Here is a 22386-nt window from a genome sequence, read left to right on the forward strand (position 1 = left end):
AAAATGTTTTCTGTAACAATAGAACTTTAAATAAAAATATGATTTTGATTCAGATACTTTTGAGAAGACATGGATACTTTTCCAAGATCTTCTGACAAAGTAATTATTAAAACAGAGACCAGATGAGGCCTTAAAAAGACAATATACTATATTTCAGACAAGATTGCACCTCAGTTTTTCAAATAATATAATTGCAACATTACTTCATTTCTTCTTTAACATGCTGACAATTTCCAGCTAGCCCACATGTGAATGGTTTTTTTTTTTGTATTCTAGCTTAAAGAAATAAAAGTCAGTAATTTATTCAGCACATACTGTATATGTCTTTTCACCTCCAATTGACTAGATCATTAATAAGTTAAAAACAAAAACAAAAACCCTCTCTGACCATAATCATTATCCTCATGAGGGATAAATGATTCTTCAGAGTTTAAGTGTCGCTAGTTCTATTAAAAAATACACCATGGTATGATTTCTTAATGTGTTGCTACTTTCGCAATTGGACCCTATGCAGTTATGCCTTCAAACTCTTCCGTCTGTTCCACAAGGTGGTTCTGTGAGCTTTAGGACCTCTGATTGAAGACAAACTGATACAAAACCCCCAAATGGAGTTGTCTTCTGTTTAATCTGCCTCCCCCATCGTATGTCAGGGGTCTGGTAGATCCGATGTATCCACTATGACTTTAATAAAAATAGTATCATCTTTAATATACGTTCCATTCTCTAGAACAGTTTGAGCCACAAAGACTGGGCAGCCGGATGCAATGTTCATTTCTCCAGTTGGCTTCTTGAAACTGCTGCTGTTGGGATCTGGCTTGAAAGCATCTCCTAAGTGGCGTCGAGACGGTCCCTGATCCATTAGCATTAGAGTCACTTTCTGCTTAAATGGCCAAGGAAGCAATGCATCATATTCTCCACGCATTATGACGAAAAACAGCGACAAGTGCGTCCCCTTTCCCATGCCATCTCCATTAAGGTAAACTCTGGCACACATCTTGTAGCCAAAGTATCCAGTATAAAAGGGTTGGCTGTACAAGGACAGAGTCTTCCCCATGACTGCCTCTTGCTTCCGACGTTTATAATCTCGAATTTTCCAAATTAGTACTCCGTTGTAACTGGCAGTTTCTAGCACTTGGAATCGGAGGTCCATGTCAGCCAGCCGAATATCATGAACACTCAGCATCTGATCGTGCCTGTTCAGCTGTGTCTCTAGCAGGCCTGTTAGAAAACGGAGAAGACTTGGGTAAGAGAAGAGTTTTTTCTCAAGATTGTAAAAATCTATCACCAATACTGCTATCGTATACACAAACATCTCCTTCCCCAAGAACCAAACCACATTTGGTCACTTTTGAAACAATTTCTACAGCCAACAGCTTGCCAGCCAGAAACCAGGTTAATTGGGATTTTTACATCCACGGGTATTAATGATGCATGCAGTGAAAGTCCAGTCATCTAAGAAATTTTGTCAGATCAGTGAGCAATGTAACTACAGAGACTCCCATTTTTTAGAGAGAAGACCTGATAGCGTTATCTGCAGGTTATTATTGGCAGCGAAGGCCTTGGAAGGAGTCACAGATTCCACATAATCCCTCTGAAATTCAGAGGCACCACTGATTACTCAAAATGTTCTTCTCACTATTCGACTGAGAAGTCAAGTGCCTTTACCTTGTCTCAAGTTCATTGTAATAGCACAAAATTCAAGCTTAGCTCTGCACTGTATAGTCAGTCACTTCAGAAGAAGGTCTATTTTTAATGTCTCCTTTCCCTTGCATGAGAAGTAGCGTTACTCATTCTCTCTGCATACTGGCAAAATTGACCAACATGAAATACTGAGAAACAGATGCATTTGTAAGGTAGGTTTGTTGCACACACATCTGTTCAAATGTCAAGTTGCTTGCCCTTATCATTTAAAACCTTATGAATGTTCTATGCTATCTTCATAAACTCCAGGTTTTTACTTCATTCAACAAGTATGGCAATAACCTTGTTACTCAAGCACATCCCTGCAGTATTCTTTGGGATACAAATATAGCTCTGTAATAGACAGCAGAACACATGATTTCAAGTGGGAAACAGTAATGTTGATCTATTCATGGGTGAGAACAGTAACAAAAGATGACTTGTCAATACAGAGACAACATTTAAAGAAGCTGCTGAAAGCTATTAGCTTTCAAAGATCAGTGGAAGAAGCATTTATAATGAACTAAAGTTATAATCAAGGCAAGGGTCAAGAAAAAATAAAAAACAAGAAACAAACCTAAAAAACATCACGGAGCAATGCCACATCATTAACAAAGCAACTACATAGTTCCCTATTTATGAATCACAAGGATCAGCATTTTTGATGCTCCACAGGAAAATGGCAATGGGAGTGGCATTCAACCAGTCCCATTTCTCCTTTGACAACGCACTGAGTACTTCGGACCCTTCTGCTTCCACTTACTTGTATTTCGAGCTCCTTGCCCTGCAGTTTTGTCAACACTTTCCAGCTCAGTCACTCTGTTCTGGAGGGATTCTACACTGCTCTTCATGCTGTCAGCCTCCTCCCAGTTCTGTCGGAAGGGACGGATTTCCTTGTCCAGTTCTTTCAGTTTCTCTGCTTGACTGTCTATCACTCGCTTCATGAAACAGTAAGTTGGAGTTAAAAGAAAAAACTCAACATAAAGACAATTTATTCAAGATAAACAAGGATTAGATTTCCATAAGATGCATTTCCGATACAAAAAGTTTCACTTAGGTCAAATACTGAAATAACACAAAGAGACCTGAAAATTCAGCAGAATAGCCCAAGTATTTACAAAACACCTCAGAAGTCTTTAGTGCTGCATAGATATTAGTATTAGAGCACTATTAGACTTGTCAACACAATCACTTAAAAACAAAATTGTTAGAGTGCTCTTGTCTGAAGATTTCTTTTTAAAAAGCCTTTTGATGCAAGTACAATATTCTGAATGCCTCCATATCAGTATTATGGGCTGGAATTTGTTGGGTTTCGTTTTAGAGTACTTAAGCAACGTAGTATGGGCACAACAACTTCCCATGGTGTGAATCAAGTGGCTATTAGCATGTATGCTTTTATTGTTGGGTAAAACCAACGTAACTTACCCCTCGGGAAAAACAACAGCACTCCTGCACTCCACACGGAGCAGGAGTGTGAATGTGTGCAGATACAGTGGCATCAGCAAGCTACAAGTTTCCATAAACCAGCTATCAATGCCTAAGTTATTTTGTGCCCATATCATTAGGAACAAAAGCCCTGAAGCGCATAAGCAGAACTAGCACTTCTGACCCCTTAAGCACCTTTGAAATTCCCACCCTCACTTCCTAAATTAAATAAACCACACGTCCTGAAGGTGCTTGCTAGTCAAATCTTTTTAAGAAAACAAAGGGAAAAAAAACATAGTTGATTTTGGAAAGCCATTAAAAGCCACAGTCAAGAAAAAACAGATACAGAAAGACTGTTTTTCCCAGCAAGAGGAATACTGCAAGCACCTCAGTAAATACAGAGGACAACATACTCCCCAGTCTACCTCAATTCTGGTGCAAGAAATACATAGTATTTGATGTTGTCACAGCTATATTAAAACTAGCAGGAATTTTAGCCAGAACCCCATATTCATATATGAAGTACAAACGATAAATAGAAATATTTGAGACAAGAAACTACTTTTGCTACCACCTACAGTTAAAAGTCCAAGTCTAACTTTATAGTTTATCATCATATAATGCCAACACATGTAAAAATGACTTTTCACTTCTTTAAAAATAACAAAAAACAGTAGTGGCATTTGAGAACAAAACAAGAAAAAGTTATTTTGCATTTGCCTTCTGGTTAGCCATGTGGATTCAATGTTCCCCACTGATGGGGAAAAACCTTCTGCCTCATGCAACCTTCATTTCCCTTTTAGGCATTTGCTTTTTTTTTTTTTTTTTTTTTAAATCATGTGGTTTCAGTTATACTGGAAGTCTGTAATGCTTAATTGAAGGCTGTCAATTTGACAAACCAGTTAGCAAAATCATGTTGTGGGAGTGTTTTATTTTGTTATGTCCCCAAACCACAAAGTAATCCAACATATTTCAAGATTAACTACTTATTTCTATGTTGGTGTTTTTAAAACAAGCTTATATAAACTTATATATATTGCAAGATTAGGACTGTGGTTTAAGGTTAAGACAGATTTCCTTCACAATGGGCTATGGTTCCATTAAATAGATCAACCAACTTTTCTGGACATACTAATCGTTCAGCTACTGACACAGTTGCACCCTCTTTTAGACTGACAATAATCAGAAAACAAAACAGAACAGCTGTTTGCTATACATACAAAAAGAAACACACCAAGAAATGGCCTGAATGAACACTGTGAGAGCCACAGGACTCGGCCATTAAGTTTACTGAGAACTAAGAACTAAGGTGTGCCTAAGTCTAACACTTTTCCAGTACTCACACAAAACATGAACTCTCCAAGGCAAGGACAATAACATGCTTTGGGGTTTGTACAGTGTCTCACACAGAGATGCTCTCATTTCCTGTTGGGACCTCCTGGCACTAACACAGCATCACACAAAAATACATTTTTAGATGAACTGGGAAAGTGCCAAAGATGCAAACAGTTATAAGCTATTTTCCTTTTAGAAGAAAGCTTTCTCAAAGTTGTTACCAGGGACCAACTTCCCTCCATCAACCTGTTTGCAATGTTCTGCTTTCGTATGCACACCACCGATTTGGGGTTTTAGCTTCTTTTTAACAAGTGTGTAGCATTTAATATCTTGCACCTCCTCATGTGAATTCAAGATACAAAATCATCTCAAATAAACTTGCATCCCGTTTTTAAAAAAGCAGTGGGATCTCTATGTTTTTTACCCTACAGGGAGTCAAGTCTCCCTCATGCTGGGAGATACTGATGTACTAAATCTGAATTTAATGCAGCAGTTGAGAACCTTACTCTCTCTAATTATGCCATTAGAAAGCACACAGATGTCTCATACTGTACTCATAAATTTTCAAGTAGACATCAATTTTCTGCATGAACTTTTTATTCCAGCAACTGACCTCTCCAGATCATTAATCTACAGAGCTATATACCTGAAAAACTACTCTTCTGGACGTTGATTTTCATTTAAGGTTTGGGTTTGTGTAAGTCACTTTCTGAATATTAGCACTACTATGATTAAAAGAATGCAGCAAGTTTCATAAGCTGACCAAACTGTATTTGCCATTTTCTCTCTTTAAGATGTTCCTACCGCATCCTTCCATTGCAACTGATAGAGCAAAACTGAACAGCAAAAGAACACACCAGAAAAGGAACCAAGGGTGCTACTTTACTGGGAAACAAATTATGTATCCTTCTTTCTTTGAAGGGATGTATTATCTATCAAAAAATATATATTCATAAGATGGTTGTCTTTTGTCTTACACATTTCATGTCCACACTGAGTTTAAGACTTGGTTTACTAGTATGATTCTGTATGCTCAAAGATACTGGAGACTGGATGTGAATGTTTTTTTCCAAAAGATACTAGTTGAAAAAAAATATCACATATCCTCTTGGTAAAGCTAGTGGAACAGAGCTAGAAAAAGCAGCAATTCTTCCCCTAGACACTAGTATATAGAAAATTAATGTGAATCAAAACGTCCTAAGGCCAAGTACGAACCCATTCTAAGAACCCATTTATTGGTTCATTTCAGTGCCCATAAACCTTCGATGCTTTTTCAGGAGTTGGGCTAAAATGCTTCACAGTGCAGATGATGCCAGTTGTGCTCAACAAAACAGTTCTTGCCGTGCCACAGAAGACTAAATGACAATACTGAATTTCTACTGGCAGGTACTAGCACGCATCGGACGTGGGGGACTACGCACGTAGTAGTTCTCCAGACCTAAATCTGTTAGCTCTGGAGCTATCTGTGGCTCTGCAACAGTCATGGCTGCTCAATGCAACTCAGAAAATTGTTCACACCAGGTAACCAATTCCTTCAGCTCCTAGCAGGCAACAGAAGGAGGCCAATCAAGTTGTTCAGGGAGGAGTAAATTGAGGTGAATTTCCAGGATGGCTTTAACAACCTGACTGAACCAGGAAGTTCCAATAAGTGAAAGGAATCTGGCAGAAAATGCTGTAAAAATGCAGCTTGGCTTAAAATAACTAAACTAAAGTAACTGGCAAAAACAAGTAAAGAGGAGGAGGCAGGAAGAGAAAAAAAGCAAAAAACCCACACCCTCTTCAGTACCTATTACCCATCAAAAATACCTGTTGCAATCTGCCAACTCTATTTGTTTTGTTTTTCTAAGCACAAAGCATTTGAAAATTGATTTTTGTTAACACACTTATGGCTTGGGGAAATCAAAGACATTGCAATCAGTCATCAAGATAATCAAGAAACTGTGCTATGTTTTCTACGTTTCCCTCCTCATCACTGGTTATTGAGACAGCACGTGTAAAAACCCAGGCTTACAAATTAACTTACCTCCAGGCAGGTTCAATCAGCAATATCAGTACATACATGGATTAGCTTCTCAATGTCAGAACACAATACTGTAAGCATGCAGCCACATCCCAAACTATCATCAGACCAAGTAACAACAGCTAAGGCAGGCTAGACTGGTTACCACGTGGGCAGAACATGGCAAGAGTACGTGCTATACAGAGAAAAGTTGCTGTCGCTTAACTTACACTATAATTTGGAGACTTACATCTGTCCTGAGTATGAACTTCTCTAGTTCAATATAGGAAGTGAACAGTAAGTGAAAGAGCTACTTTTATTTACATTCCTTTTAAATGGATGATAAAGCAGATACTTGATATTCTGGCAGCAGATGTGCTAACATAATGTGTAAACAGTATGTTCACAGCAGCTCGCTAACCTACTTCCTGAAGTTCCCCTACTTGTGTGTAACATCACGCATGCTAACACAAACTCCCAGCATCCACATTCCAAGTTAGGTCTGAACACAGAGCAAAGTATTTCAACTTGGGCTAAGCACTGTGCTACTGTACCCAGAGGGCTTCTACTTTATGTTTTGTGGCCAGGTGATTCAGACCACAGAATACGAAACTCAGACCTACTAGCAAAGGAATATATAGATGCAGTTTTCTCAGGAGGCTCAAAGGCCAAGATTTTTTTTTTTTTAAAGAGTATTCCAATACATCGTACTACCTCTGGATTTTAATTCTACCCTAGACTGATCTCACTCATGATTAATACTTCTTAATATATCAGCAAGTAGAAAAGAAATATACAATAAGTATGTCAGTTTTAAGGTGCTAAGCTTTTCCTGTCATTTGACAGTAGTTCCTCAAACAAGTATTAAGTATTTTTCACAGAGTAAAATATAATTATGATTGTTCTTCAGATATTTTTTAACTTTGCTTTTAATAATTTTCCTTTTTTAATGGGGCTTCGTTTTAACATTGGGTCGTCAACTGTGGTGTTCTGGTGAAGTATCTTACTCCAACAAAAACAAGCCAGCTGCTGACCAGAAGAAAAAAATTTAGAGTACCTTTAAAATAAGGTCAACTCTCCCCCCCCTTTTAATTTGAACGCCTCACTTCCCAAGTGTAAAGGTACAGTACAGAAGCTACTACCATTTCTGCTTTAATGGGGATATTCTAAATTTCTTACCTGTAAATGAAGTATTTTAGATTCATTATTCCGCAGCATTTCCTTCTGTCTTTCAATTTCTATTTCAAAGCTACAAATCTGATTATGTAAAGTTTGTATACTCTTGTTCTTTTCCAAACTTTCATTCTGGAGCAAGGCCACCTGGAAAAAATTCTACAATTACTCCTGCCAGAGTTTATTAAGAATACCTGTAACTTCATTATTTTTAAACTGTCTTGCATACATGAAAGGGAGAAAGATTTTACTAGGATCTCCTCTATGTCTTGCCAAAAAAGTAAATATAAAAAAACAAAACAAAACCAACATAACCTTCCAGTAGCTACTTTTCCACTTCCAGAGTGGTACTGGTACAACTTTGGCTAATAAAAGTACAGATGGGATACACAAACAGCAATAGAACTTGTTTCTAAGCATAATCTTTCCTTTGGTTTGTAATTTAATGGTTTGGTTTCCCAGTTTCCACTAACCAGGTAGTGGAACCATGACTACCTTGTTAGTACAACAACCATTGACTTGACAGTGGCTAGGAGCTGGAAGAACCAACCTGAGCCCTCACAGACAGGGATACCAAAGAAAAGTTGGACAGATGGAAAGCTAGTTAGGAAAGGGAAACATTAGTCTTATTCCACTTATTCCAATCTATTCTGATATATAGCAAATTTAAGTTAAAATGGCATCTGAATGGGATTGACTTGGCTTCACGGAATGTGATGGTGATGAAGACTCCTTTGATGAACAAATATAGAAGGGATCCATGTATCTGAAGGAAAATCCAATGGTGTCTACTAGCAAAAAAAAAAAAGAATAAAGAGCTACAGAGACAGACTGATGATTATGTTCTCTCTGTATTGACATTTTATGAATTCATTCATTAGTGACTCATTCTGATTTTAAAACATGAGCCTTGTTACAAGAATATCATATATTGTATCTCCTTGGAGATGAAAGTAATACAGTAAATATTCTCTGTTACTGCAGGTACACACTATTTTGTGTTCTGTTCATTAATGTGGTTTGGAGAAGGGTGGTGATAAGGTGCCTTTTTTTCCCCGACCTCATTTTCCCTAGGTAAGATTATTCAACAACAAAAACGTGGAAAACAACCAACCCAAAGTAACATTTGGACATGGACATTCAGGTGGATGGTTGGACTAGATAATCTTAGAGGTTTTCTCCAACCTTAATGATCCTATATCCAGACTCATTCCACAGTTAGATCTTTAATGTGGATAACGAGCAGCACTGTTTTCAACCCACCAAAATCTTTTGATAAACATTCCACATTAAGACCAGTTACTTAGATGCTTCATGTTCCCCCCAAAACTTATCCCCTGCCTCAGCAAATACACTGGCATTTGGGGTCACACCATTTTTACTTCTGATGTGGATACCTCTGTAGAATTCCACTACTGTAACTGCCCTCTAATCAGACACAGTTGGATTACTTGAGCATCACTGCATTCCCAGACTCAAGCAGCTAGCCTGTTTAAAAAGGCAAATAATTTTAGTCTCTATACTAGCCTAAACTGTGCACAAAAGGACCGCCAGAGTCCAAAGGCATTCAGCACGTTGAACATGGGCCCAAAAACATAGAGAGATGATACTTCATATTATAGGTTGGTATCTACCTTTCCATATAGCATAACATGTGTGTATAGAAACACTTAAAATAGCTCCACCTTTTATCTATCAAACACTAGCACAAAAGGGCTGGTCACCAGTAATGAGACTAAGCTGATTTCACCCATGCAGGGAGCAAAAATCCTGAGGCTATGGGAATGCATGCCTAGGTGTCAGAAAATTCTCAAGAACAAGTGCAAATTTAAATTAGCTCCCCTGCCTCCCACTTATTTCAGATCTGCTGGGGTAGCCATTTTTACATCCTCCTTTTCCTTAATGAATCAGAGTTCTTCAGTTAATCGTGATCTTTACATTCCCTCTCACTTTTTCCTGCTCAGGCCTCCCAGTCGTAATGCTAGTGGCACAGTGTTACTGCCTTACATTTCCATTTTTGTACAAGCTATAACACGTGGGTTTATCTTGTACCAAGATTTTCCACGCAGTTTTACAGATCATAAGAGAAACAGAATTATGTCCTGCAGTCCTTAATCATAAAGAGCAGTCGATGCTAACTCAGTAACTGTATTTAGGTGGCAATTTGTGAATAAGAAATCTTTAAACACTAAATGCAGTTTCATAATTACATTTGGCATAAGTCTTTGGAGCTTAGGTTAATTAAATGAAAAACAGCGTAAAGGAAACAGGGCATCCACTTACAAACTGCATCAACCATCAGCTTCCTTTACTTTTTGGTCATATTTGAAAAACTGCTAGGGTAAAGTGTGTACTTATTCAGTAGTTTTTCAAATAAAGCTATTCTTACCACTATTGATTAGCAAACAGACTGAAAGAAACCCTCAAGCCACAAAGAATCTGATTAGAACAGACAGGTCCCATATTTAAGTCACATTAAAAATAAACTGTTTCTACCAGATTTCTTTAAGAATGGTACAAAGCCACAAAATTGTGTTCAAATCATTACTTCCATCACCATAAAACCTAGAGGAGTTCAGTCTGCAAGTCTGTCCCATAACAGAGCAAATAGAGCACTCAATTTTAATTCATCCCACAAACTTGTGATTCAAGATTTTAAATCTGACCTCCTCTTAACTACTTTTTGCTAATAAGACCATTCAAATACTTAAGTCGTAACTCAGCACAGCCTTTGTAGCTATGAAAGCTTTCAGCTTGCGTACTCCACATCTCTGTTAAAGAACACTGTGACTGGGAGAAGGCAACGTCTCCTATCCCCTGCATTTCACAGTGAGTACCCCTAATGAGATCTTTACTCTCCAGAAACCAGTGACAAGACTTCCACCGACTTCAGTGGGGCCATGATTTGTGATATTCGTCAGCCAAGTCAACTTTGCACTGTCTTCAGTGCAGAGCGTTTTTTTTCTCAAAGAGAACAACAAGGAAGTTACAAATTTTATTACCCTTCTCTAGAATAAAGTCACTAACATATGATATGTGGTTAGCTATTCTGGTAACTTGGCACTGTCTTGGGATTTCCAGTGATTCAACTCTTTATTATGAATAGGAAGAAGTCTACAAAGCAGGAAGTGAAAAAGAAAAAGGACAAATAAAAAAAAAGGACAAACAATGATAAGCAGTTATGTCCTAAATGGAAGTTAAAAGAACTATCAACACATTAAAAAACATAGTAAAGTGTATATTCTCTTAGCTTTGAAAGAGACAGACACAGAACTGCTGAGCATTTTGTAAATGATGAAGCACCTCTCAGGACACTGCCAAAAGGCAGGAAGTGATCTATTCTGGAAGTCACAGGGAACGCTGCTTCTTCCCCAATTATGCAAAATAAATTGCATCGTTTTACTCAGACTAATGAAAAACAAAACTAAGGATATGAATTGGTATCTGTTAAAACCAAAAATGCACAGTTCCTACATTAACAGAAAGATTCAAGTGCAAAAGCAAACTTAAGTATTGATATTGACCAACAAACTAAAATTTACACACTTAGTAAAAATTGTACGTGAAAAGAGTTAACACTGCACTAGACCTCTCGCAGGCTCAATGGTTTCCCTTACAGAACTTCAAGTTGAAAAAAAAAATGCAATCCACAGACTAATATGCTAGGGACAAAACTGTATTTTGCTGTTCCTGTTAACTTCTGCTTTAAAACTGCATTTCCTGTAGCTGCAGGACTTTGCTGGAAACCCATGCATGACAGAGCACTGTGCTAGACCAGCAGAGGAAAGCACTTTCAAGACAGCTTGCTAAACCATTGCTAGCAGTCTGCTGGGAGATGACAGAAGTCACAAGCTACACATATCCAAGTGCCACTGAAGTTAGGCTGGGATTACTACTCTCATTTAACTCACTCTAGAAAAACCTAAAGGGGCTCCTGATTCTTCTGCCTGCATTTCTAGAACAGTTCTATTAGTTCTGGGGTCCCCACTACCACCAAAAAAAAGCAACAGTATTATTTAACGTATGTAGAACTATAAGAACAGCAACCTTTTCCAAAAGATGCAAAAAAGCAACAACTACTTCGGAAATTTTGCATTTTAAAAATCAGAAGCTTAACCATCTGCTCTCCAATTAAGAATTAAGTCATTTAAACTATTCCCAAGATCATGGCTGTTCTTTGTGTGATTTCCAGAATCTCCTAAATCCCAAACAATCTAAAATACTATGAAACTCAAGGATGCACTGCAACAACTTCACTCTGGTCCAATGCCAAAGCAGAAGTCATCATCCCCAAGAGTTACAGGATGTTTACTTTAATTAACCTTTGCAGGTCATCAAGTTTGGAGAGCAAGAACAAAAAAAAACAAAAACTAGTTTATTACATGCTATTTCTAGTAACGTTACCCCTTGAAAAATACTGAGGTAGAAAAAATACAGCTCATAGTACTGCCATAGCTTTCAGAACCCTCTTTTTTGTAAGAAGGCAGCTCAGAGAGGGTATTTAATATTGGATATTATATTAAATATTAAGGTGGTTTATCTAAGTGAACAGAGTGTTTTAACTAATAAGCTACCAATGAGGAAAATTGTACATGGAGTTGCGAAGCCAAGTTTCTTATAGCATTCTATTATAATAAAGGTAGGGTTACAATATGTGGCTTGAGTGCTTTTGGAGCCTACTACTGCTTTAGCTGTACTGTTGAACAGCTGTTAAACAAAAAAAAGTGCTTCTTCCAGTACTTTTAGATGATTTAAAGAAATCAATGAAAATTAGAAGTGAGTAGAAGATATACCTTATTTTCTAGAGCATTGCTCCACTCTTTCAATAAGTTAACATGCTGCACTGCTGAGCTGGCTTCGTGTGCTTTAATTTGTTGGTTTGTTCCCTGTGACAACAAAGAATTTATACATTTTAGCCAATTCCACTTCTTTTAAACCTACAAAGAAAGAGTATATCAAGACATCGAACCAACACTATGTATTTTGGTTCACGGATGCATGTTGCAGAACTGTAGAGAGAAGGGAAATCTACTTGAGAATTTACAAAAGTCAGGAAAACAGTTAATATAGCAAGTGTTTTATACAACTGCCATATATCTCCATCCAATAAACTCTATACGTCAGAGACAATAAAGGCGAGCAAGATTTACAAAATGAATTGTATTTCAGAGCCTTCTGCGTAGCTTTACACTAAATAAAGCATAATAAAACTCTTGAGGCATACAAAACCTAAAGTGTCCAATTCCCCAAAGCGTAATTTAAACTTCTGTTGTATTTCATAAGCAGCTTCAAAAGCACTAAATTTACCCTCAGTTGAGTATTAAAGACAGATATTTAAGACAAATTCATCACTGGAAACTGCCAGCTTTATCAACTACTTTGAGAAATATTTCAATGACTAGTTTGTCATCCTAAGATGTTATCATGATAGCTCTATGATATTCAAATACGCTGCCTCTGCACAAGCTATAAATGCTGTTACAAATAATCACTGTATAAGAAGTTTACAGAACACACATAGATCATATACAGAGTACATAAGATGCGGACCATATTACTTTGTTTGTATTGTGTTGCATTACACCTACTTCAGTAAGTGTTTTGCAATGCAGAGTGTATTAGCAGCGATGGCAGATAAGCTCCAAAGAAACTGAAGAGGTTTCAATGATCCTCAAAGTATGTACTCTATATAAAGTATTAAAAATATATATGTGGATATATGTACATATATGCACACATATACATACATAAAATGAATGGCAATACATACGACATAACAGTGGGCAGGATTATAGCATTGATCAATTCTACAACTAAGAGCATTACTGCTAACACTTAAAATGATGAATGCTCATTATTTAAAAAACTGGAAATACCTGCTGGAAGTAGTTTATTGAGAAGTGTTGCTACTTACAGTTCTTGTCTCTTTAAGCTCTCATGGACTAACAAACGAATGACACTATCTGATAAACTTAATTTTTTCCTGTCAGCAGTTTCTGAAATTTCCTGAATAATCCTTTCATTATATAAGCATACAAAATCGCTATGATATATGCCATCGGGAGCAGAACATTACAAGTGATTGGAATACTACTACTGAATCCAGTGTTAGATATACATATTTTTTTTAATTAACATCACAGGGAGTGCTAAGATTAAAGTCTAGAACATTTTTTTAAACAGATTTCAGCTATACTTTGACTATACACCTATGTGCACACAGACATATGAATGCACATAATACATGTTTTAAATGGGCTCATCTATGTCTAAACTTAATAAAAATGCTAAGACAAACAAATGAAAGAAAATATAAACATACCTAGGTTAAGAAAATAAATACTTTCATAGAAACAAGTGAAGTTACTGGTTTATTTTCTGAAGAACAGAAGCAACATTACTCTTATTCTAACTTACTAAGTTCTTCAAATATGTCAACCTCCCTGTTTCAACAAAGATGTACCTAACAACTGAACTCTCAAAGCATTAAAGGAATGTATGGGTTTTTAATATCATTTACTTTTAAAATGGAAAAAAAAAAAACAACAATCATCTCTGCTGCTTAATCATTTGGTCCAACTGGATGACTTTTTCTTAACCAAGACTAGAGAAGTCCAGAACTTTCACGCCAAAGAGTTAAGTTCTACTTGCAGACTTTCATCAATTGGGAAGTATAATTGTTATATACTGACCTGAAAAGTGCAGCCATAACGCTTAAAACTACAGGTACTTGGGGCATTAATACATTCTGACAAATGTGCATTCAACTGCAATAGGAAAAAAATGTGAGTTTTGGCAAAAGACGTTTGCATGATAATGCTCAAAACATAAAGGGCACAGGTTATCAGATTTGTAGTGTGCCATTTGCAGAACATACAATACACGTGTGTATATTTTCTCCAGTCTGAACTAAAGTGCAAATACTTTATATACACATATGTAAACCACACGCACATGCCAATACAGTATACAGTGTGATACATTTAATATACAGTGAAACTTCTACTAAAGACTATTTCAGTAAGCAACCCAATTAAAAAAGCAAACAAGAACAGTTTACAATTATTCATATTATTTCATTTGACTTTAATGAATGGACTTTAATGAATGACTAATCTTTGCTCACCAAGTGATTTTTACTGGTGTTCTGGTTAAGTCTTAGGATCAGTTTCACTGTAGCAAAGTACATCTTTTCTAACTCTAACTGCACAAGGAACCAATTTTTCAAAACATAACATGCAATTCTCAGTGCCAAAATTAATGGTTATATTACACAAAAAAGACTAAACAAGTACTGCATGAAACAGACAGTTTTATAGTAGGTACAGTTAAGTAACTTTTTAAAATGCAGTACACCGGACTAAAACTGATTAGTAAAATGCCTGCATTTTTCACAGATTGAGATTTATTCCAGTATTTTAGATTATTATGAACACAGACCACTTTTCCTTTCAAAATAAACCAATTCACAGAAGCGTATGCATATATACAGACAACAGCCATTGCAGCACAGAGGGCAGCAGCTAGATGCAAACTGCCTAAAAGTTGGAGCAAAGAGCCATTTTTGCAAAGGACAGAGCAACAAACACCCTCTCTTCAAAAAGAGGATCTGCAATTTGTCTTTCCCACAAAGCAGACAGGAGCTAGAGTCTAGCTCCTCAGCTGGTACCACTCTTTTGGCTTTCAAGATCTCATGTGAAATTCCCACACAATAAGTCCCATATGACTCATCAGCTCATCCACCTCCAAGGAAGAAGGGGCGAACCAATTTCTGCTTTGAACCTGCAGCTCTGGAACGGACAGGACAGGCTTTACAATCTGATACCGAGATGCAGTCACTCATCTCTGATATACACCTATTACATTTCACTATCTGTAGAAATTCATACTGTAGTTTCAAAAGAAACACACGGTTCAGAAAAGAGACCAAATAAGAATGAGACATGTGGTATAGCAGGCTTACTAGAATGCCACATTTTCAACTTCTCCAAACTAGAAGTCTGCCAAAGAATTATGAATTAAACATGAAAAATTGCCATTTATTCTACAGTTAGATAGTCGCTTTTTGTGCGCTACAGAATTTTCTCAAACTGTTAGGCAGGCATTTTTCCATTTTTGGCATTAGAATTGTTGTCCCTAACCATGCAGCTAAGCTATATTATACACGTATATATATACACTGACGGGATCAGAAAAAAATTAAGCAACATGTAACATCGTATGATGCAGGGCAAGATTGAAGTTCTAATTCTACCAGTGGTTTCAGAACTCCTTTCTGGCTATATGTGCAATGAAGTGATAAAGCCTGGGTTGATGTCATGCAAATTAGTGGGACAATTCTCTTTAGCAGTAAGATATACCTCTTCACAAAATAACTGCTCAAGATTTAACTATGCACAAGTGCTCCAGAACCAGGGTCTAAACTCAGAAGTGTTTAATTCAGAAACTTGCTGACAGAATTGGCCCAGGATATATACTTTCTTTTTTCTTAGCAGTTTAATTTCTGTTAATTTCTGTTTAATTTCTGTTATCTAACATACATGTTAGATTTCATTATCCTAAAGGAAAATGCTGCCCATGTTTGGGAGGTGCTTTATACACCTTGGGTACTGTGATGTATGATTAATAATTTACAAGTGTAACTGAAAAAAATCCAACCGAGGAAGTATAAGTAGAAAGAGATGAGCTGACATCCTCAGATCAGAAACTTGGCTTTCTTTAAATGAGGTTTACAGAGTGCTGAAGACTTAAATAAGCTCTTCCCCATCCTCAGAAAGTTCTATTTGAGGAAAAAAATAATGCACATCGACTGACAGAAGCTACCTATACCTGCTTATAAGAACAAAGATCTGTTCGAAGATGACACTTTGTGTGTTTGGGTTTTTATTTTGTTTGCTTGCTTTAATCTGGTCTATATTATCGTTGTAAGTCTCTATGCATTAAAAGAAATTTTTATGCATTGTTGCATCTGGCTGTAGGCATGTTGTATTCATGTTACCCTGTACGTCATGCTAGTTCTCCAAGCATTTGTTATTTTTTCCCCATATTTAATAACCTTGCTTCACATTTTTCCATAGAATGATTCTGCTTTCTAGCAATTCCTTATATTTTTCTAGTCTTTAACTCTTGTCAACGTGCACTAAAGTTTCATTCACTCATTCTATTTTAATACAAACAATCACTACCCTGAGACGCTGCTCTATTGTGCTCAACAAATGCTTTACACTAGGGTAGGGTGGAGGGGGGGATGCTGTTAAAAAGAAAGCAGGAGAGACATGCACTAGTCTTGGGTAAGCCAAGTGTAATATAGACACAAAACTAAGAAATTATTTTTTAAGTAGTTTTTCAATAAATCGTTAAAGATACTTGAGTGTTAATCACACTTAACTGTGTGGTAGAAAAAGCTTTTCTTTAGATCTCACATTTTAATGAAGGAAATGGCTTCTGGCAAAATTCTTGCGAGATCTTACTAAAAAAATATTTGATTTTCCAGCACAACACTGGGCAAGACTTCTTACCTCGCTCCTCATGAGTGTCTTAACACTACATTTGTGAGGACATGAAACCATGACACATGGACAGTCTGTATCTTCATGTTTCTACAGAGGAAAAAGCAAACAAACCACAGATCAGCTTGTACTCTGAAGTTAATGAGCACTTACCTGCAAAGAAAAGCATCCTACAATAATTAAAAATACACTTTTTTTTTCCAACATTAATCCTAATTGTGCAGTTACACAACTGCAATTGCTGAAACATCCTTTAATGCTTTTGATAGATTCTGAACCAAAAATAAATATTTTCTTGTTTTAAGAACAAAAAAATAAAACTTTAATAAAGATTGTCTTGTTTCATTAGAGTAAATCTTCTTGATTAGTATTTTGTTTTTACTCAGGAACAATGAAATAATAAAAATCAAGTTTTCTCCCTCAAGAATTACTCACAAAAATCAAGCACCTTTAAGAGTGAATAGAACCACTGCAGATGTCCTTATGCCTTTTTTTTTTTTTTTTTAAGAACATACAGTGCATGAAAAAGCTCTCCAGCAATATGCATTGTACCATCTCTGATAAGCTTTCCCTCCTATATAAGGATATTTCCCTTCCGATGGTTTTCTAACTTTTATTCCCAAACATCTGATACTGAGTCTCATTGCTACACATCCAATGTTCAAAGAGATGAAATTTATCACACTGCTAGGCAGGCATTTTGATCTGAACCTAGCTGATGACAGATACCTTAGTATTGCTGTCAAACCAAAACACCATAGAAAGGGAAGAAAATCAGGCCCAGTCTAACTGAATTTGCATTTCTTCTCAGTTTTTCTCAGCAAAATGAAAAATCTGGAAAAAAAGTTTTCATTTTGTGTCAGGGAAAGGTCCCATTCAACTTGAAACAAACTGTTTCATTTCTGGTACTTAAGAAAAGCAAAGGAAACAAAGGTTTAGATTTATAAGCCCACTAGAAAAGTAAGATGATGTAGCATGCCTTTTTTGCCCAGTATAGATGTCTATCTTTGAAACAAAACCAAGACAAGGGAGACGCAAGCTCTGAGATGTGAAAGGTCTTGGTTCAGAACTCAGTCATAAATCTGTGAGCATCGGAGAACATATACGTCCTCGGTTTTAAAAGCAGATCGGGCATCCTGTCCTTCTGCGTGAAGCAAGTCCTTCCTGGGATCCCTCTGACTTGCACTACCTCACTTGGTGTAGCGCACACAGTCAGAGACAGAAAGCAAGAAAGCTTAGGTTGCTCCTCAGCCAGACAGCCAGGACAGCCTCCTGAAAGGTGCAAGGAGCTAGGTTCAGGCCTACCCCACCAGGACATGGCTACCCAAACAGGCTCTGTGCTCGCACAGACTGAGAACACCTCTCCCCAGAACAACTTCTGCCACAGCGACTGCAGTATTCTGATGAAGAACAGCTATAGGACCATATCTTCTGACAGACTTAAGAACTGGACCTGGACCCCACACGTCACTGTGTTGAAGAGACATCACACACTACCATGCAGCCCTGGGAGCCTACTGTCCTACAGACTTCTCCGATTGTTTGGGAAATACAAAATAAAATTACTCCCTTCTAACATCCCTTCCCTAATTTTAGCTCTCTCTAACCTACCCAGGCTATCTGACTAAGGCTATGAAATAAATGCTCAAAGTTCCCTCACGGTTGATAACAAAAAGGCCCCGTGCAACCCACTGACAGCCCTCTCTCCAGCTCCTCTCCCAAGGTCCACCCAGTGAAACCAGTGACCTCAGGATACAGACTGATCTCATTCCCATGGCAGAATATCTGAATATCACATGCTGCCAAGCACATAAAACCTAAAGCCAAAGGCAGCACACCACTTGGGGAGCAGCGAGCACAGGTGAGGGAAGGCAGAATATTAACACAGCTCTCTAGAGAAGCTACGGCCACATTAGGGACACATCTAGCCCCAAAAGCAGCAACAAGGGAGCAAGGTCTCATGTCTACCCCAGCAGCTGTCCCAGCCAGCTCAGCTGTATTGCCAACTACTGACTGAAGTTCAGATTGCCTTAGCAGGGGCAGGGAGGTAGCAAAGAGCCTAGGCACCAAGTAATGCTGTCCTTCCAGATCTGTATCTTAACACTACCCAACTATAAATTTTATAGGATAAACTTTCAACTAACTTTGTGGATTACCCATCAAAAAACATTAACGCACCTATCAACAGTGCAGGCAAGACAAATGCAATCTAAAAAAAGTGAACTAACTTTGTTAACTAGAGAGTCTGCCTTCAACAACGGGGATTTCCTACCCCCCAAGATCATGGGATTCTATGAAGACACAAACCATATGTACTCCGGTAAAATTATTTTTGTTTCCATTTGCATACCTTTTTTCTCAGTACGCTCCCTCTATCTCCATTTTCAGTTCAAGTCACTGAGACCTGCTTCAGTCATTATTACGTTAAAAAAAATTAGGCTACAGAAGCTAGAGATGAACTCAGTCTCTGGGTGACAAAACTCTAATAAGTCAAAAGGAGCCTTTCGTTCAAATGTTCGGTCTCATTAAGCTTCTAATTCTCCTCATTACCAAAGTATAATGAGGTAATACAATCAGGCCATAAAAAACAACAGCAGCAGCATTTCTATAATCACTGAATTTCTGAAAATATAGGAAAGGATCTGGAGAAGATCTTGGAAGAGAAGAACAATTACTTTATTTACAACTATTCTTTTCTGTACTTCAGTGTAATATGTCATTCTTATTTCCAACATGAATACATAAAAGGTAAATCACTGAATTAAAATCTGGTAGAAAACCTTGTCTCAGCTTCTGAGTATCTTGAAAGCTACCACTTGTTCAAAGATTTCGTAAGTGTTAAATCCACCAATATCTGATAAAAGAGATTTCTGAAACTAACACAGAGTTTTATGTTCTTCAAAAGGTAAGGATGATTTCAGACTCAAAAAATGTAAATGGTGATAACTGCATTGCCCCAATAAAAAACAATTGTCTACAAGGATCCCACAAGCATGTTAATTAGGTATGGAAAACCAGTTGTATAACAAGACCTATCTAATACTCGCTGATTTTGTCCATTAAGACTGAACACATTTTTTAGTGTCATTCTTTGTCTATTATCCATTCCCAAACTAAAGAAAATTCTGGGAGAATACCAGCCATAATCTAACTAAACACACTTTCACATTTGCATGTGCAAGAATAAAATAGGTACATAAAATATTCTTTGCCTATTTTGTATATCTCAACCACCTAATGCTAGGTAATTGCACAATTACTAATTGTACCAAACCTTGCAAGTATATACTGAAATATGTTAAAGACATACTTCCAAACTTGGCAAGATTCAGCCTATGCTTTTTTGTAAAAGCTTATCTGAGCAAGGAATGCTTCTCATCATTGTGAGGATTCACTTAACAATATACAAGAACATAGCTGAGAATGACCACTCTTAGCATACTAAGAGGGCTGAAATCTAAGACTGTCAAATTATAGAAACTATCAAATTATAGAAATTATGTAAATAGAGAGCTATCGTAATTACAGCAAGAGACAATCAGCATAAAATATGGGAAATAATGCACACACTCAGCTTACAATTCTATGTCTAAAAAAATGTATGTCTCTCTCATTCTCTGCTCTGTACTTAGTAATTCACAACAGGCTGCTTATCAGGCAAGTTACTTATATGCCAGAACAGCAGAAATTTGGCCTAGGCCTGTCCTGCACCATTAGTGGTCACACTAAGACATTCTGTTACCACATTGCTGCCTTCCTTCCTCTAACAGTTCATACTGTACCCAAGAAGGGTTAGACAAAAGTTATTTCCCCAGTCAATAGCTAATACTTATGTATTTCCAGTATAACACTCAACTGTTGTGATAGGAGTTAGATTATATCAATTTAAGCAAAAGAGAAAAGCAAGGCAGAAGTTACTGTAGTGTCATTATCAGGCAGTGAATCTAATTTATTTTTTAAAGTGCAGTATCTGAACATCAGAACTAAACCAGAATACATTCCCCAGTCACTGCAGTAGCTGGGGAATGTAGCACAGAAAAAAAAAAGTGTTCCGAAAGACTGCCTATTTTCTGTTTTGAGCTACTAAGTCTGAGAGGACAATACTCTATTGGCAGTTAAACATAACATGAAGAGTTATTTCTCCATTTTAACATATGGAATCTTGAAACAAGAAAATACCGCACCTGCAACATAATCATTGGGACTTGGCTTTTACAGTATTTACAAGTTGTCTCCCGGTATTTACAGGTCTTCTCTACATGGTCTGGCAAATCTTTTCTTAATATTTTTTCTTTGCAATCAGCACGAGGACATGCAAGTTCTTCAAACTGACAATCAGTTTTCAAATGCATCTGAAAGATGAAGAAAAGTCAAGCCAACTAAGTTTTGTGCATTTCTTCTCTCCTTTGAAGACATCCCATGTTAAACAACTTCAAAACCAAAGTAACCTTAGGACCAAAGTAAGAGAAGTTACCTTGCATACGAGAGTGTGCAAATAGCAACAAGTCTACTCAGGAATAGGTAACACTGAATTGACAGTGTTTAATACAGTGAAATCTGCTCTCTAGGTAAAGATATATGCTTTCAGTATGAAAGTTGCGTATGTATGAAATTTCACACAGACTAATTAAACAAAAGGCAAGAATTCTTTTTCAATGTATGTTATCTGACAGACATATATGCTGCTTCAAGGTTTTAGGGTTTAAATACTTTATCTGTTTCACTCACAGCAAGTTTAAATACCCACACAGCTCACTGCACACTGCTGTATAACCATTCCTTCTGACTGTTAAATTACTAGATTACTGTTATACCTTTGTGAAACAAAGCTGCAAGTTCTGTATGAGTCTGTTGAAGCCAAAGGTTACACAACTCCATGCATAAACCACCACTTATGTCAGAGGATTATCATTGGTAATAAAAAATAAAAGAAATAAACACACCAAAAAACCCTCACATTTTTAAGGTATATATTAGGATTTTTCCCGATTTTTTTTTTTTTTTTTTTAAAGTTCTCTCTAGTCCCTGCTTTGCACTTTAACGTTTCAGAGCGCTTTAGTGTCACACAACCACATTATTTTTTCACCACAATCCCTCACAGCATATCAAAAAGATGAATTCCAAAAGGATCTAACTCTGTTCCAACTTTGTAAATAAGCAGCTTAATCACCAGTGTGAGCAAGACACTGGCCAGGGTTTTCATTTGCAAGATTTGTTCTCATTCTTTAACTCAAAAGAAAGCTTATGACTATGTTTGATTACTTA

The 22386-nt window shown here is 37.0% G+C and overlaps 1 protein-coding gene across 6 annotated transcripts in view; it reads right to left on the reverse strand.

Annotated features, from left to right (window-relative positions):
- Window positions 1-256: 256 nt before the first annotated feature.
- The window catches only part of TRAF3 (TNF receptor associated factor 3), a 63308-nt gene continuing 41178 nt past the window's right edge, over window positions 257-22386 (reverse strand). For 5 of the 6 annotated variants that reach the window (XM_032188102.1, XM_032188105.1, XM_032188103.1 and 2 more), the window contains 7 exons: window positions 21306-21473; window positions 17131-17211; window positions 14305-14379; window positions 12406-12498; window positions 7619-7759; window positions 2444-2618; window positions 257-1218 (listed from right to left, as the gene is read on the reverse strand). In XM_032188102.1, the coding sequence (XP_032043993.1) occupies window positions 647-1218; window positions 2444-2618; window positions 7619-7759; window positions 12406-12498; window positions 14305-14379; window positions 17131-17211; window positions 21306-21473 (1305 nt within the window). In that variant the 3' untranslated portion in view covers window positions 257-646. The remainder of the gene's footprint in view (window positions 1219-2443; window positions 2619-7618; window positions 7760-12405; window positions 12499-14304; window positions 14380-17130; window positions 17212-21305; window positions 21474-22386) is intronic. The other variant, XM_032188106.1, reaches the window with a different exon arrangement.

This window comes from Aythya fuligula, chromosome 5, assembly GCF_009819795.1.
Source record: "Aythya fuligula isolate bAytFul2 chromosome 5, bAytFul2.pri, whole genome shotgun sequence".
Taxonomy (NCBI): Eukaryota; Metazoa; Chordata; class Aves; order Anseriformes; family Anatidae; genus Aythya; species Aythya fuligula.